This window comes from Macaca mulatta, chromosome 4 (genome assembly GCF_049350105.2).
Source record: "Macaca mulatta isolate MMU2019108-1 chromosome 4, T2T-MMU8v2.0, whole genome shotgun sequence".
NCBI classification, from domain to species: domain Eukaryota; kingdom Metazoa; phylum Chordata; class Mammalia; order Primates; family Cercopithecidae; genus Macaca; species Macaca mulatta.
The window spans coordinates 86,943,069-86,961,912 of NC_133409.1; the positions used below are offsets into that span (position 1 = coordinate 86,943,069).

At 36.0% G+C, this 18,844-nt stretch overlaps 1 protein-coding gene across 3 annotated transcripts in view; it reads left to right on the forward strand.

Moving 5' to 3' along the window:
• Positions 1 to 18,844, forward strand: part of FBXL4 (F-box and leucine rich repeat protein 4) — a 74,931-nt gene that overhangs the window by 32,512 nt on the left and 23,575 nt on the right. For all 3 annotated transcript variants that reach the window (XM_015136949.3, XM_015136948.3, NM_001266033.1), the window contains 3 exon segments: positions 4,111 to 4,456; positions 10,270 to 10,514; positions 16,773 to 16,986. In XM_015136949.3, coding sequence (XP_014992435.1) covers positions 4,111 to 4,456; positions 10,270 to 10,514; positions 16,773 to 16,986 — 805 coding nt within the window.

The window sequence follows — 18,844 nt, forward strand, 5'->3', positions numbered from 1 at the left end:
GGTCAGATTAAAGAAACCAATTGGAATAAAATTATTTGGGAATGAAATTTAATGATGTGGAATTTTTTTTCAGTGTACAAAGCACTCCAACTATATAATATTGAAATTAAGAAAGCAGGGAGAAAAAAAGAGGCTTTCATAGAATTTGCTACCAAATTGAGTTAAGTAACGATTTCACAAATTTGTCATGACCTGGTCCTTTCGACTCTGTGGGCCAAGAAACATGATTTTGTCATTTAACTCAGAATTGACTGAGCTCTTCGCGAGTTAATTTTTTTTTTTTTAAAGTACATGCTAGTTTATTAGTTTCCAATTAGAAATGGTCTGGGAGGCAGGGAGTGAATAGATACACCTGTCAGAATACTTTTTACTTTTATTTCTGTTTTCCTATACTATTCCTTTACTTTCAGCTAGTGAAATGGAACAGGGTTGGCAAGATAACTTTCTTTGCTGGCTACTAGATATACTAACTGGCTAGGATAAATTTTGGTTGCAGGGAAGCTTTATGTACTCATGTGCCTGGCATCAAGCCTCAATACAGGTTAGAAAACTTGCTTTCTTTGATTTCCATTAATGAAACATCTCTCTTCCTCTCATCTACCCACTGCTTCCTGGTTGCCCTGGAGAATGTTTCTCAGTGGTATAACAGCAAGTCAGCAGTCATAGAGAGAATGGTTTATTGTTTCTGAGCACTGGACACATAGTAGTCATCCAGTACAATCAACAGAAAGAACATTAAATGGGCTGTGCTGGTTACCATCCCAGAATTGAATGCTCCAGATGCAGACTGTAAGCCTAGTCTCAAAGACATTCCAGGCTGAAATTTGCACATGTGATACTCGAGATTTAAAATACTTAAAGAGTACATTAGAGTTTGTCAGATTTGTCCAGTAGATAAATACAGTGTATGAGCATAATACTAAACATGTAAATGTACATATTACAGAGGCCATGACCTAAAGGAGTTTAATCATATCAACTCTGCCCTGGGGCTAGAGAATTAAAGGAGTTGGGCTTTCTCCAGAATGTGTGTGTGTTTGTGCGTGTGTATGTGTGTGTACCCCTGTGTACATGTGCATATGTTTATGTTTGTTTTCTTGTTGTCACTGACTAGTTTTTATTATTCTGGCTTTAGTTTTCCAGAATAAAAAGAAATTTGAATATTCTCTTGTTGGGTAAGATAGATACCTTTCTCTTTTTAACTTTGAAATGATACATTTTAGCTCTGTTGGGGAATTTTAAACAAAAACTTTAATGCAGATAGCAGAAAATCTATTTGTATTGGTCTCATAGTTAATATTAATTCAAGTGTCCACAGACCTAGAAATAATTTTTGTCTTTTTTTTCTTGTTGCTTTTTCGATTATCAAGAAAAATAAAAGTAAAATATAAAAACTAATGATTTACTTGCAAATTTTTAATATTTAGACATATTTTTAAATCTTTCTAAAGACAGGTACGATCCTGATATTCTGCTTTAAGTATAATTTTTGCAGCTTCTGATATATGTGTAACTAAATAATCTTCATGCTATATAGAAGTCAGAAGCAAGAATGATGCTAAAATAACATTAATCCTAATAAGTTTAAACATGCTAGAAATGTTAAGGAAGTCAGTTTAAAGCATCATCTCAACCCTGTCTATTTTGCATGTTCTGCAAGGTAGCTAGAGAGGAGTTTTGTAGATTAATGCATTATTAAAATGGAATATTTATGTTCTAATCAATATCTTTATACTTATATTTATAATTTTTTAATTTGATTTACATTATAATGCATTTCAAATTATACATGAAGACCTGTATTGTGTGCATATTTATTTATTGCTAAGCACTTAGCAGACGTTATTTCTATATTATATTTTCAGTGTTTTTCTTAGGCCTCACAAAACTCCCCATTGAAACTAAACAAAAAGGTTGGTTTGGGTCACATGTGCTGTAAACCAGTATAGGTGGTTATTTCATAGGGTCTTGAGGGGTCCTTGTTTCTTGGAGATGTTCCTCCAGCATTGTCTGGTGTCAATTTGCAGTAGTGATGAAAGAGTAAGACCAAAATTTGAATTTTCTCACCAGTATTGTTTTAGATATTTCAGCTCCTGTTCCCCAGCACCTATATGACTAGCTCTGTTTTACTGCATATATTTACATTAGAGTTATTCAAATCAATTCCTTTGTTAGGAACCTTTGATTTTACAAGCTAATCTCTAGGGACACTTCTTAGGTTCAGGTTGGCACGCCAGGTTTATTTTTCTGCCTTGTCACTGGAAGAAGATACCCACCTGCTTCTCTTTCCTCATTAAACCTGCCACAGCCTGCTCTATTCTTTGGAACTCTTTCCCTGCCTTGCAAGATTGGTTATAGATTGTAACTAATTTCTCCATTGCTACTTTATTGTTGCCTCTGAATACAAGTACTCACAGGCTATTTATGTTTGATGGATTTTATTCCTACATTTCAGGAGAGAATCAGCAAAAATAACAAGTATGGGATTTTAAACATTCTAGAAACTTCAATAAAAGTCCCTACTGTTAAAGTTCCCTGTTCTGTGGTTCCTGATTCCCTTCGTGATATGTTTATTAGAATTCCTCTGGAGCTTGCTTTTATTCCTGGAGGTGGAAATTGCCATACTTCCCTCTCTATTCTTCCAAGATTGTGGCTATATGCTTTTCTTGGTCCCTTCTTGGGCCTAAAACAGTTGGAGTACCTATATGTTGATGGCTTCTATAGTTTTGGCTCTGATTTCTTCCTTGAATTTCAAATTCTTTTTTTTTTTTTTTCTCAGTTTCCTCTATGCTTTGCCATTATCAGTTTTTACTTAGATCTCAGTAGGTCATTGGGCCAGGAAAATAAGCGAACAATTTATTGGTGGAAAAAAATCTCATGTAATTAATGAGTATATAAAAAAATTAAGTGTTATTAGTAATCAGTGAATTACAAATTACATCATAAGGAGATATGGCTCACAATCAAACTAGAGATTATTTTTAATGCTTTCAGTGATCATTCTTATGTACTATTGGCATAAGCTTTTTTGAAAGCAGTTTGTAGTGTATATTGAGAGACTTAAAAATATTCTTATTCTTTGATGTAAAATCTTTATTAAAAAATTTTACTAGCCACAGTAAATAATTAAGAATAGAGGAAGGATGATAATTGAAGTATTTTTTAAATGTTTCTAATTTTCTCTTCTCTATTAGAAACAATATTAGAGAAATAGTTAACTGACATATATTAAGTACCTGATGATACTATGATTATGAAGAATCTTTAATTTTGGAAAATAGTTCTATAAGAAGACTTATATGGAGATGGAATATAAGTTAGGCCTTGAAGAATAGATAGGCAGATAATAGTAGGTTGGGCATTTCATGGGGAGGAAGATAACACGAGCAAAGACATAAAGGTGGAAATAAGTTTATTGCATGGAAAATAATGATTAATCTAGCTGGGAAGCAGGAGTTCATTTGGAGAAATAGGAGAATGTTATTCCCCTTTTATGTGTTTAGATATTTGCTAGATACTAAGGATATAAGGATAACTTAAAGATGGCAAAAATGGAAATTCAGGAGAAGGGCGTATATAAGAAACACTTTCTTGAAACATTTGATGAAACTTCATGATTTGATAAAATAAAGAGAAAAAGATAATATGAAAATTTTGCGTTTATATGAGGCTAGTGACAGAAATGGAAAGGCTGAAGTAGGAGACCTTTGTGAAGCAAAATGATCAGTTTAGTTTTTGCGGTTGGTTTAAGCTATGTACACAGGAGAGCTTCATCTTCGTGTGTTTTATTCTTACTTTGAGTTTACTTATCTTGTAAAATGGAATGTTGTTCAGCTACCTCTAACTACATGTTCCGGTTTTTAAACTGACCAATGTGAAATCTATAAAAAAAGGACTGTTTGGGGACTTATAAAAATAAATTATGTAATAAGGTCTGTGGCATTTGGTGTTTTAAAGTCTTTATATCTCGGGAACAATACTTATATTGGATTCTGTTTATTTTGATGACTTTGTTACACACTGTGACATATTGGGCATGGGGCTATAACCTTAAGGGACCAGTAGATCTCATTCTAAACTGTATTATAGGGAAGTTTCTTTTTTTGGCAGATGGGAGATTCTTTGGTCAGAGAGGCCTACGAAGTTGAATGCTTCCCAAGCTCGCCAGTTTAAACCTTGTATTAAGCAGATAAATTTTCCCACAAATCTTATACGACTGGAAGTAAATAGTTCTCTTCTGGATTATTACACTGAATTAGATGCAGTTGTGCTACATGGTGTGAAGGACAAGCCAGTGCTTTCTCTCAAGACTTCACTTATTGACATGAATGATATAGATGATGATGCCTATGAAGAAAAGGATGGTTGTGGAATGGACAATCTTAACAAAAAGTTTAGCAGTGCTGTCCTCAGGGAAGGGCCAAATAATGGATATTTTGATAAACTACCTTATGAGGTAAGCCAAAAATATTTAGCAGCAGTATTGGATAAAACACTATAGATTTTTAGTCTTTAGATATTAATGTTTACTGAGCATTGGTAATTGAGCATTGGTAAGGTATATGTAATTTGATGTGTTGTATATTTTGATTTTGGAAAAACTAGACAAAATCATGTTTTAACTAATTTCACTGCTTTCGTTTTGGTTTGGCTTTAGTGTTTCTGGATAAATTATTAAGTATATATTTTCATATTGCTAATAATAACCAAATACAAAAATCAGTAATAAGTAACAATCCACTTTAATTCATATTACACAGTTTAAGTATGGGCAATACATGCATAACTTTATATTAGTTATGTTAAAGATGATTTGCTATTAAAAATAAGAATATTAAGATTGTGAGATGAATGCTTATTCTATTTAATCCATAATTTAATCCATAGTTTCTCTAAATGTCATTTTTTTTTTTTCTATACTAACTCTATTCTGTATTCTCCTAACTGTAATTTTTGGTCTAGGCAGGTAGTGCTTTTACCTTGGAATTATTAATACTTTTTGTTTTGTTTTGTTTTGAGATGGAGTCTCACTCTGTCGCACAGGCTGGAGTGCAGTGGCATAATCTCAGCTCACTGCAACCTCCGCCTCCTGGGTTCACGCCATTCTCCTGCCTCAGTCTCCCAAGTAGCTGGGACTACAGGCACCCGCAACCATGCCCAGCTAATTTTTGTATTTTTAGCAGAGACGGGGTTTCACCATGTTAGCCAGGATGGTCTCGATCTCCTGACCTCGTGATCCGCCTGCCTCGGCCTCCCAGGGTGCTGGGATTACAGGCGTGAGCCACCGCGCCCGGCCTGGAATTATTAATACTTTTTTATGTGTCTAGTTTGAAGTCTTGTTTTCAGTGTGTCCCTACTGGGGTGTCTCTGAGGTATATTTAGCATCCCAGGCTCCCGATGTCAAATGCTAGTAGCATTCCAGGACCATGTGATACCAAAACCTCTCCCCACCAGTTTCGAAATATTCCTAGGGGTGAGAGTAGGGCCAAGCATTTCTGTCTCCCACTGAAAACTACTGTGTGGCTAAAAATGTATAATCAGTTTTCTTTTTAAGAAAACTTTATAGACTCAAATTTTAACCAACTGAGATATCCCTCTTCCAAATTGATGGGTATTTCAGATTTCATGGAAATAACACAAATAGCTTAACTTTCATGAAACAATAAGATAGCCTCTTGAATGTGTTAGAGTAATAGTAGCTATAATGCCTCTCCAACATACTACAGTTAAAATGCCATGGCACGTCCTGTGAAGTAGCTAAAGTTGCCACATGAAGATGAATTTAAGTGTCCAAGGTAATTTGGTCTTTAAGCCATGGGACCAGGGTCCCACCCAGACCGCATGTGATGGAAAGGAAGCTTCACAGATTGGACAAGACTGGCCTTTACTGGGAGGAGGGAGGAAAGATGAAGGAAAAGCTGGGTTTGTGGGGGGAGAGGAGCATGAGATACTGACAGTGTTGCTCCTCAGGGCTCTGAGGAGGGTCTGTTGTGGCAGCAGTGGGAGCAGTTCATCTGGAGTAGAGTGAATCGCTGCTTTGATTCTTACCCACTTGCAAAAACTGTAAAATAGAAGTTTAATTTCAGCAAATACATCTTAAACAGTTTATTGAATTTTTTCCAGACCTGATAAAATGCTTGACCCATAGAATTTGAATGAAGGCCAGAGGACACTTTAGGCAAAGGGAAGAGAAGATACAAAGATGAGAAGTGAAACTGTATGACTTGTTTGGGAACTCCAGTATTTCAGTGTGGCCAAAACATAGGATTTGATAGGGAAAACTGTAGGAGATGGAATTGGATGGAGGCTCAGGGCTGCCTCAGTGCACAGCTCCATGCACATAGATGACAGTGATTGGGACTCCCTGTCTTTGGCTGTGCGGAGTCTATTCTGCTGCATCATAGAGGGCTGTCTGGGTTTCACCAAGAGATTTGCATTTTATCCTTTCAGCCAGTGGTCTTCAGGGTGGTCCAGTATACAGCAAAATTAGTCAAGGGGAGTCACAGATACTTTAGACTTTACAGATAATTTACTTTTGCTAAAAAATTAGAACATGCCCTAGAGTAGAAAAATATAATAAAGTAAAAATATCAGTTTTCCTTAGTGTATTCAATGAAGTCCCAATTAAAATGCTAGCAGAATTTTTTTAAATTGAAAAGTTGGCCTAAAAATATGAAAATACTCAGGAAAATTCTGGAAAAGAGTGATAGAGGGGTATTAGTCCTGATTCTCATTTGCAGCCAAACAATCCACGACATTCCAACACATAAACTTTAAAAAACCTAGTTATTTTACTTGGAGGACTATTGATATGGGAGAAATAACATATAGATAAATGGAACAGAGTAGAGTCCAGGAACAGGCCAAGAGGATAGAGGGAAATGTATTGACAACTCCTCTGGGAAGCTGTTATATTTATGTCGTTAAAAAAAAAGAAACAGAAATAAAAACAGTTTTATATCTTTTCTTCCTTTTTTGCCTTTTGGAATAAAAAAGTTTTGATACCAGTGTTGTCTAGGATAGAAGCAAAAGGGTACTTTTTTTTTTTTGGAGACAGAGTCTTGCTCTGTCACCCAGGCTGGAGTGCAGTGGCGCAATCTTGGCTCACTGCAAGCTCCAACTCCTGGGTTCACGCCATTCTCCTGCCTCAGCCTCCTGTGTAGCTGGGACCAAAGGCACCTGCCACCATGCCTGGTTAATTTTTTTTTTGTATTTTTAGTAGAGATGGGGTTTCACCGTGTTAGCCAGGATGGTTTTGATCTCCTGACCTCATGATCTGCCCATCTCGGCCTCCCAAAGTGCTGGGATTACAGGCATGAGCCACTGCCCCCGGCCACAAAAGGGTACTTTCATACAGTTTTTGTGGATATATAAATTGATGTGAACATTCTGAATGGCAATTTTCCACTTCCATCAAAACTTTTAAATGCATGTAATTTACTATAAGGATATATTTTCAAAGTTTGCCAAGATGAACATACATGCGTAATACATACACACAATGATATTGCAGTATTATATGCAATAGGAAAAAAAGCAGGAAATGCATCAATGAGAAACTAGTTGAATTATGTCACTTCTATGAAATGGAAGGAGGTGGGTCTGTATGTGCAGATATGGAAAGATCTACAAGATATATCATTAAATGAGAAAAGCAAGTTGCAGAATGGTGTATATAGTATCATTGTTTTAGTGCAAATTCAAGAACACAATTTCATATACATTTATTTGGAAGAGATCAGAAAAACTTAACAATGCTTATCTTTGGGGAGAGGGATGGTTAGAACTGAGTGTAGAGAGGCAGAAACTTCTCATTTTAGACCTTTCTTCAATGTTTGGGTTTACTTTTTACTTGAAATTGTTGATTTTTGTTCGTGTAATATTTTACACATCAACAGCTGTGTCTGGATGATGAGATTTGTTAAAGAAAAATTACTCAATCGTGCTAGGTATAGGGACCACTACAGTGGGATTTTGCAGTGTGAGAGGGAGATTGGGTTCAACAGCATGGGCAAGTGGGAATTAATAGCCAGGGAGCACTGGGTAGAAAATTACTAAGAAACATCAGGAGTAAGGAGATTCTGGCTACCTCCTCTTTAAACTTATTTTAAAGATCCTATTGTTGTTACTCTGTGTTTTGTGATATTTTGACTTAAAACAGTGAAATTCTGACCTGAGATTAATACTGAGCCTAGATAACAAAATAAATTGAAGAAGAGCATTTAGGTTAATTGCAAAACAAAAAATTTAGCTAGATAAATACATTAAATTAAAAAAACCCCTCTCTCATCTAAATAAGTTGTTTAACATTTAGCAAATATTTAGTGTCTTTTTCTTTATAGTTTTTAGTTCAGAATAGGCTATTTAAACAGTACTTCTTTGAAACTAGAAGCCCCCAACTGTTAAGAAAAAATAAATCTTGCAGTAATTCGATAATTTTAATTAGAGAAAGCAATGTTTTGAATTCTGCCTTCTTAATAATTCTTGTATCTGTTTGCTACTCCATCATCACTGCCAGCTACCTTAAGCAGACCCCTTATTTCCTGTTTCCTAGAATTCTGTATTAGCCCCATGGCTGGTTTCTCTTCCTGCCTCCTTGCTTCCAGTAGCACCCCCGCAATGTTCTTTCTGAAACACAAATGTGAACATGTCACTCTAGTTTAAAACCCTTCAGGACAACTCATTGCTTTCAGGATAAACCCAAGCTCCTCTGTGAGGCTTTCATAACACAGTCTTTACCATTAGACTGTCTTTTCACCTGGTTTGCCCCTGACTCGTTAAAGCTGAATGTTCCAGCATAAGAAACTATCATCAGAGTGATCAGGCAACCTACAGAATGGGAGAAAATTTTTGCAATCTATCCATCTGACAAAGGGCTAATATCTAGAATCTACAAGAAGTTAAACAAATTTCAAGAGAAAAACAACCCCATCGAAAAGTGGGCAAGGGATATGAACAGACACTGCTCAAAAGAAGACATTTATGCAGCCAACAAACATAAGAAAAAATGTTAATCATCACTGGTCATTAGAGAAATGCAAATCAAAATCACAATGAGATACCATCTCATGCTAGTTAGAATGGTGATCATTAAAAGGTCAGGAAACAACAGATGCTGGAGAGGATGTGGAGAAATAGGACCACTTTTACACTGTTGGTGGGAATGTAAATTAGTCAACCATTGTGGAAGACAGTGTGGCAATTTCTCAAGGATCTAGAACTAGAAATACCATTTGACCCAGCAATCCCATTACTGGGTATATACCCCAAGGATTATGAATCATTCTACTATAAGGACACATACACATGTATATTTATTGCAGCACTGTTCACAATAGCAAAGACTTGGAACCAACCCAAATGTCCATCATTGATAGACTGGATAAAGAAAATGTGGCACATATACACCATGGAATACTATGCAGCCATAAAGAAGGATGAGTTCATGTCCTTTGCAGTGACATGGATGAAGCTGGAAACCATCATTCTCAGCAAACTAACACAGGAACAGAAAACCAAGCACTGCATGTTCTCACTCATAAGTGGGAGTTGAACAATGAGAATACCTGGACACAGGGAGGGGAACATCACACACTGGGGCCTGTTGGGGGGTAGGGGGCTAGGGGAGGGATAACATTAGGAGAAATACCTACTGTAGGTGACGGGTTGATGGGTGCAGCAAACCACCATGGCACGTGTATACCTATGTAACAAACCTGCACATTCTGTACATGTACCCCAGAACTTAACAGTATATATACATAAAAAAAAAAAGCTGAGTGTTCCTGGCACAGGTACACTTTCACTTTGGAGCTAGGCCTGCTTGGCTTTAGTAGCATTCTGTGTTTCTTTTTGTCAAAGCTATTAAAATGTATCATTGTCCTTACCAATCCCCACTGGACTGTAAGCACTCTGAGAATGGGCACTCTTTCTTTTCTGTCCCCAGTGTCTGGCACGTAGTAGCTGTTCAGTGATGTTGAGTATGACAATTTGTATTATTCAATAGATTACCAAAATGTATCTTTGCACCTAAGAAAATGAGTAGGCAATATGTGCTGAGTATACTTTGAACAGTCTCGAAATGTACTATAGTCAAATGCATGCATGATTTCTTCTCTTTGGATAATTCCGTTGAATGTTTTTATTTACTATATGAAAATATTGTTATAAAATGTATGACATTTTATTCCTTATTAGATCATGTTATATGTTTCATAAAATGATACTGCTTTTCATTCTTGATGATCTTGGTTTCTCTGTCTTATTTAGCTTATTCAACTGATTCTGAATCATCTTACACTACCAGACCTGTGTAGATTAGCACAGACTTGCAAACTACTGAGCCAGCATTGCTGTGATCCTCTACAATACATCCATCTCAATCTGCAACCATACTGGGCAAAACTAGATGACACCTCTTTGGAATTTCTACAGTCTCGATGCACTCTTGTCCAGTGGCTTAATTTATCTTGGACTGGCAATAGAGGCTTCATCTCTGTTGCAGGATTTAGCAGGTTAGTATAAAGGCTTGATGAAGTTTTTTTTGTTTTTTGTTTTTTTCCCCAGCAGCAGGCTATACTTATGTAGTGGTTTTCATAATAAAAGTTTGAAAGTATGTAACATGTACCTTACAAAAATAAAAAGGAAATAAATTTTGAGTGTCATGTTTAGAATGCTGCTGCTTATAAAAAATGAGTGTTTTACTATCCTCTTCAGCTAAATTTTATATGAATATGAAGGGAAACTATACCCTTTACTTCAGGGCTCCTGTTTCTTCTTTCTCATATTTTCAGCACAGATGATTAACACATTTTAAAAACTATTTCCAAATCAAAATCTACCTCTCTAATGTGATTTGTCAGAAATGGAAAACAATTTATTATAGAACATTTTTAATTAAATCTTAATTACATGTGCAATACATCACCCAGATTTAGAAGCTCATTTAAACTAATTATGTTGAAAATGCAATTGCATGCTAAATAGGCGACCACACTTGCAGACCTGCCCAGGTGTTTCTGCTCCTTTCTATTTAAGCATTTCGTTTCCTTACTATTAAATGTCACCTGTTAAGCATTTGAAAGCTTGCACAAGTGCATGTTCATTTAGTAATGCCACAGTCATTTTTCTTAGGATACAAACAGGAGTTTTTCTCCTAACCTTGATTATGGTTTTTCTCACGGTATGTTACATATAATCCCAGCATTTTCATGAAGTTAAATAATGAAGGAGTAGAAACTTTAGAGAAATTTTCTGTTATTTTTAACTAATGAATACTCTTGTATTCTATTTTTAAAAATGAAAAATGAGCTATAGCAATCCCTACACATATCCCCAGTGAATACATTCTAGAACACTGGTTTATGAATTAGAAATTCGTATGTAGAGCCTTGTTTCCTCTTAACTCAGATTGTAAAAATAAAGATGCAGTTCCAGAAATAAAGATTTGATATTGTTAGATTTAAATGAAGTAATGATGTTTGAAATAGTAACAATGTGTTCCAAATACTGACCTTGATAGTTTATGCATCAGAGTGAAAAATAAACCAAGCAGTAATGGCCAGTAGCAAGTGTTGAAACCGTGGATGCGCTGAGTTTCTTTTCTGCCAGAAATTGAGCCAGGGGAAGGGGTTCATTGCTAGATATTTGGCAGCTGTCCAGTGAAACAGAATTTAGTCCTTTCTACTTCCCCTTGCACCAAACACACACATTTCAAATTCTTTTCTCTGCTAATAGGACTAAGAAAGAACTGAAGCTAATGAAGACTGTGAATATTTAGAGCATACATTATCATAAACCAAGACTAACTGAATATGAGAACAGATAGAACAAGTGGTGTCAGTAAGCATTATTTTACATTATATAGACCTTTGGGGCATTTTAATCACCCTCATAGCTCTTTCCCAATGTTTTCCATTATTAAGAATTTATTAAATGTTTGTTTTCACCCTTTGTGTGCAAGGAGTTTCAGTGGGTGTTGATCGTATGCAGAGACATATGAGATATATAATATAGTTCCTGCCTTCAGGCTACAGAGAAGATAAAGATATTAAGATAAACATATAAGCATATCCCTTATTTATTTTTGTAAACAGAATAACTGGGTAGTAACTAAGTGTAGACGTTAAAGAAAACATTGGTCATGAATGGCTGAAGTCCAGCTTCACTGGCAAAGTGCTGCATATGACTGTGATAATGAGTAAAATATAAAGCTAATATTAATCAATTTTTAAGTTTCTTTATGTAGCTTCTTCTAGCACATGAGAAGAAACATCACTTATAAGAAGAAAACTTAGCCATGCCATTTAAAAATTTTTTATACTAGTAATGGATAAAGATCTTTTGCAAAGTTAGAGTTTCTATCTACTTCTAACCCACAATTTATCGTCCATTTTCAATTCACCCAGGGTAGTTGCCGTAGAGCAGTTTGAATAATCAGAACAAGCCATATATAGATTTAAGTTCTTATATTTTACTGTAGTATTTCAGCCAGTAAAATCATAAATCTTGATGGCATTCCTTTAAGTGTAGTCACTATTCCCATTAAGAAAAGAAAAAGTTGAAGCAAGAGGGAGAGAGAACCTTTTCTTGGGCGGGGCGTGTTGGAGTTTTCCCTACTGATTACTGTTGGCCCCCATGACTTGACTGCTGAATTGATAGTTACTATGGCTTGTAGGCAGCATTCCCAGAATAAACAATAAATATGCATGGCTTGATTATTAATGAGTAATCTATGAATAAGTATGGTCTATTTATGCTCATTACTATGAAGAAGACTTATTTGTAATATTTTAAAGAAGAAAAGCACATTTAAAAACTAGAGACTAATGTTGATGAGCTGTTTTTTGAACAAATCTTTGGGAAAAAGTTTGATGCAGTTTATTTTTGTTGCTTAAAAACCTTATCTCACAAGTCAGAACTGTTTAACTGGATTTTCAATAACTTTTTAGGAATTTTTATTATTCATCATAGCAGAGAAATAGGTTACATTGGAATAAAGAGAACTTAAAACTTTTAATCAGTTATTAAAATCTTAATCTAGCTACAGATTTGTGATTTGCTACTTTGAGTACTGTTCATGCGTATCATTACTCATTAAAATCACATCTATTATAATTCCGCTTTTCTAATATGGTTCCCTGAAGTCTTAGATGTTCCTTTGCCTGCCTGCCTGTTTGTGCTTTAGAACTTAATTGTATCATTCTGTTCAAAAAGCCTTAGGTTCATTTGTTCCCTACCATTTTTCTTCAAATAGTTGCTGAACAGCCTTGTCTCCCCCTCAGTTATGTGTGGGTTTTTACTCTAAACCCCTCTTACTTGTTCTCAGTAGTTTATATTCACTCCTTTAGGAAACATTCTTGGATGCTTTCTAGATTCGAGAACTTTATTAGGTATTTTGACATAGAGCTAAAGTTTTATGGTATGAAGAGCTTATTTTCCACTAATATATTTATTCAGTTGCCTGCCTATATTTTATACAGTTGTGTCTTAGATTGTCAACTCTAGAAAGTAGGGACCATTTTAAGATGTTCTTTTCCCTTCTTTCTTTTTTTTTTTTTTTTGAGACGGAGTCTGGCCCTGTCGCCCAGGCTGGAATGCAGTGGCGCGATCTCCACTCACTGCAAGCTCCGCTTCCTGGGTTCACGCCATTCTCCTGCCTCAGCCTCCTGTGTAGCTGGGATTACAGGCGCCCGCCACCGTGCCCAGCTAATTTTTTTTTTTTGTATTTTTAGTAGAGACGGGGTTTCACCGTGTTAGCCAGGATGGTCTCGATCTCCTGACCTCATGATCCGCCCGTCTCGGCCTCCCAAAGTGCTGGGATTACAGGCATGAGCCACCGCGCCTGGTCTTCCCTTCTTTCTGTCATTGTTGGATACTACCCCTATACAGTTAAGTAGAAGTTTTGTTTTTAATGGCTTTATTTTGGATCAGCTATGTTAAATTATGTTCCAAGTTATTTGGGATTAAGATTATCTTGAATTTACTGTTTTAGAAAACTTAGTGAGGGTCAGCTAAAAACCATGAGATTAGGAATTCAGAAGTCATAGATATTTTATATCTAATTCTTCTCTTTTTATACTTGAGGCAATTTCTGAGGACTATTACCTTTTATTTTGTGATAAGTAGACTCAAATCGTTCATTCCTGTGATCTTAATTATTTTAGGGTGCAAGTTACCATTTAGTAAATTACTTCTTATGTACTTGTATTATTCTGGACAAATTAATTCACCTCATAATGATAAGCAATTTATTTTTCTCTCCAGAGATTCCTTTTCTCATAGCAGGAGACTAGTCTGGGATTGTTTATATGAACTTAGGTCCTCTCATAAAATCTTCAGTATAAGAAAATACTTTATGAGCACAATGTAGAATGAACTGACTGCAGGAAATAAACAAGCTGAGTTCTCCTTTCAAATGATCAGTGGCACAGTTGAGATGAATAAATACATATATGTAATTATGCATTAAAATAAAACCTGCATGAGGAACATTAAGGAAAGAAGTAAGAGCTGTGTGCAGCTAATTGAGTCTGCTACTGTCTCTGCCCTCTTGGGATGTAGATATGAAAAGGTAGGTAGTATACGTTTTGAAAATTTAAGTAGAGATAATATGAGGGTATTAATCAAATAATCTGCTCAGAGTAAAAATATGCAATACAGGATTCTTGATAAAGAGAAAGAAAGAAAGGTAGTATAGGTATAGACTTTATCTCATTGTGCTTTCAAATTCTATCATTCATGAAATCAACTTGGGAAGTTTCCTATTGTCTGCTAACAGTTTGCTTTCTGGTATAAAGCCAGAGTCTTTATAGTGACACACACTGTGTGAACGGTCCCTCATCTCTGATCTACTCATCTCTCCATCATTTTGTGCCTCCTGTATCCCCCATCTCACTGTTCTTCACTCTGCTTGTTATCCTGCCCTGGACTGCCCTTCCCTTTGCCTAGAATGCTCCTCCTCCAGATACCTGCTTTGTCACCCTCTCGCTTCCTTCAGGGTTTTACTCTGAAGCTTTTCACATCTCTGAAGCTTTTCTGACTACTCTGCCCATCCTTGACACTTTCTGTTGCGCTTCCCTGCTTTTATTTTCTCCTGGGCACTTTTCGCGAATTTGCGACCTACTTTATGCATTTGGTTATCTTCTCCTTCTCTCTTCAAAACATTAGTAAGCTTCATGAGAGCAGGGATTTTGTTTTGTCCACTGTTATCTCCGCAGTGCCTAGACTGTTACCTGGATGATAGTAGAAGCTCAGTGCATATTTGTTGAATGAATGAATGAATGAATGTGCTTTATGCGAACTGCAGTTTAGCTAATACAACTAGCAAAGGAAGCAGCAGTGAGAGGAGTTGGAGGAGATCCAAAAGAGGTAGTTAACGTGAGGAGTGTCAGAGTTTTAAGGAAGGAGTGTGCAGTTGTATGAAATGTCACAAATTAAATAATACAAGTTTGAATTTAGAATAAACGGGTGTTCAGGTGTAAATAAGATGTGCGGGCTACTGGGTTATTTACAATATTTAAATTTGCAGCAACTGAATTTTTTTATTGTTTAAATGTGAATTGGCCAAGATTTAACTTATACTTAATGTTTATGGGGTGCTTTGACCTTTAAAAACTGCATTTGCATAGTATTTCAGCTTCAATTCCACTAGGCAGTGTGGTGAATGTTGTTACATACTTCAAGTCTGCATTTACAGCTGAGGAAATGCTAAGATTTGGGTAAATGCCTTTTCCAAGGTCTTTGCTAGGAACTAGTAGAACAATGCAAAAAACCACATCTTTTAACCAGTGTTACTTGATTTATTTACACAACTAATCTGATTTAGTCAATTTTATTTTGTATGTGTACTTATAAGCTCATTAAATCATTTAGGAATAAAGATGTGGCATAAATTGACTAACAGTATATTACTGATGTGACACTGGTGGGAAGATTATGTCAAGAGACCTGGACAGTCATAATTGGTGCACTGTTAAGAGGGTTCAGTTTGCTTAGTTGATAAAGTTTCATGGATTCAAATACTCCTAGATTCATGTTTACTTTTAGATTGTTTTCAGGGGATGATCATGGACAGGACTATTTTTCCCCCAGCTATAATATAACTGAGATAAATACTGTGATAATTACTCTGATAAAGCATTTTGTGACCTTCATCTTGGATTATTTCTATGTATTTTATGTGAAGCTGCAATTGAATATTTTCAACATCAAGCAGTCTAGCTGCTAAAGAGTAACAGCTGCAAGGACCATAACAGTGCTCTAGTTAAACCCACGTAGACATTTTCTGAGTTGAGGGGAGCCTAGTCTGATTTGTTTTGAGGTTACTTAATTAAAGTTGTCACTTTCATGTGCAGTGTTCAAAATATATTATCCAGTACTGGATAGGTACTGTTGAGGGGGAAATATCTCCCAAGAGTTTAGAGTTTTGTTATGTTTTGATTTTTTTTTTTTTTTTTTTGGCTTTACCAACTCAGATGTGAATTATAGGTAAGTAGGGAAAATATATCTTCTACTTTCTTAATTTTCCACTTAGCATTAGCTGACTTTTTATATGATGTGAATTCATTTTATCCTCTCAAGTTGATTTTTTTAGCCTAACCATTCATATTTCAGCATGCAGTGAATAAGAATTTAAGCAAAACAAATTTTACATTTTCCCTAATAGAAATCTATCCTTTTAAATGTATCTGCTTAGAGTTGCTAAAATTGCAAAGTTCTTGCAAAAATATCTTTTAGTTTTATAAAATTCACATGGAATGTTGTTCTTGCAGGTTTCTGAAGGTTTGTGGATCTGAATTAGTACGCCTTGAATTGTCTTGCAGCCACTTTCTTAATGAAACTTGCTTAGAAGTTATTTCTGAGATGTGTCCAAATCTACAAGCCTTAAATCTCTCCTCCTGTGATAAGCTACCACCTCAAGCTTTCAACCACATTGCCAAGTTATGCAGCCTTAAACGACTTGTTCTCTATCGAACAAAAGTAGAGGTAAGAATAATTCATAATTTTCATCTTTGCTATTATAGTGGCCAACTGAATATTTAGTTTTCTTTAATTACTCATAATGTGTTTTTTTAATTTTTAAATCAAGTTTATGATGCCATCTGACTACTCTGAAATCATTAGAGCTGATTCAGTCATTGTGAAGTTATTTCAAACCTAATGTGTTTTGAAATTATAAGGAAATGTTCTTCTCTGTGCTCTTAAAATTTTCGTGATGCTATTCATGTCCCCAGGAAAAGAAAGAAACGGTTGAGGTAAGCCAAAATGCTGGCAGGGAACGAATTAGAGAAAGGTAGGAGGATAGTGTGCAAGAGGACATTTGCTTGCAGCAGGGGGAAGCAAAGTGGTATTTATCCTGGACCAGACTTAGGGGTTAAAATTTGTAATACCATAGTTAATGAGTCTCATTAAGAAATGGAATCATGTCATATATATTAGTCTGCTTGCTTTTTCACATAATATCTCTAGGACATGTTTCCAGGTCAGTGCATATATTATCTCTCTTACTGTAATAGTATATGTTATACCATAATCTATTTAACATTCTCCAAATGATCAACAGACTGGTTGATCAACATTTGGTTTTTCCAGTTGTTTTCCTTTTACAAACTACCTAGCACTAAGATTCTTCTGTGTGTAGTTTTGTTTTCTTCTTCTTCTTTTTTTTTGAGACAGAGTCGCACTCTGTCACCCAGACTGGAGTGCAATGGCGTGATTTCAGCTCACTGCAACCTCCGCCTGGCCCGTTCAAGCGATTCTCCTGCCTCAGCCTCCTGAGTATCTGGGATTACAGGCGCCTGCCACCATGCCCAGCTAATTTTGTATTTTTAGTAGAGACGGGGTTTCACCACCAGCCTGTGCATGGTTTTACACATACTTACTATTACTGCTATTGGATAGAGTCTTAGAGGTGGTATTGCTAGGTTAAAGAGTATGTGACTGGGCCCCTGTAGTACACACTGTCATGTATTTGTTCCCTCTGCTCCACACATACTGGCTTTCTTTCTATTCCTTGAATGTTCTGACCTGGTCCCAGCTCAGGGCTTTTATTCTTTTGCCTATCTGAAATGTTTGTCTAGCTCATTATGGCTGCCATTTTTTCAGCTCAGTGTTCAACTTGCATATTTTTTGGACATGGCTTCCTGGACACTCATAAAATATAGCACCCCTTCTAGTTTGTTTCCTTCAGTTTTATTTCCTTTTTAACATCCTTGTCACTCTCTGACATGATACTTGTATTCTTGCTTATTTTCTTTTTTTTTTTTTAATTTATTTATTATTATTGTACTTTAAGTTGTAAGGTACATGTGCATAACGTGCAGGTTTGTTACATATGTATACTTGTGCCATGTTGGTGTGCTGCACCCATCAACTCATCATTTACATCAGGTATAACTCCCAATGCTACATCAGGTATAACTCCCAATGCGCTTATTTTCATTCTTCTCACATTAGGATATAATGGTAGAAGACTTGTCGGTCTTTTTCATTGTCGTGTTTCCAGAATCTAGAATAGTACTTGGTAAAGATTGGCCATTCAGTAAATATGTGTTAAGTAAATGAATAAAGATAACCAAATTACTTTTCCAAAATGATATACCAGTGACTTGGGAGACTGCATTAGTTCTGGTGGGAATGGTTTGGTTCCCAAGAGAGCAGGTTGTTGTAAAGTGAGAATGCCCTTTGTGTTTGACCTCTTTGCACCCTCTGCTTCCCCTTTGATCTTCTGCCATGTTAAGACACAGCAGGAAAGCCCTTACCAGAAGCCGAGCAGATGACAGTGCCATGCCCCTTGAAATTCCCAGCCTGCATACCTGTGAGCTAAATAAACTCTTTTTCTTTA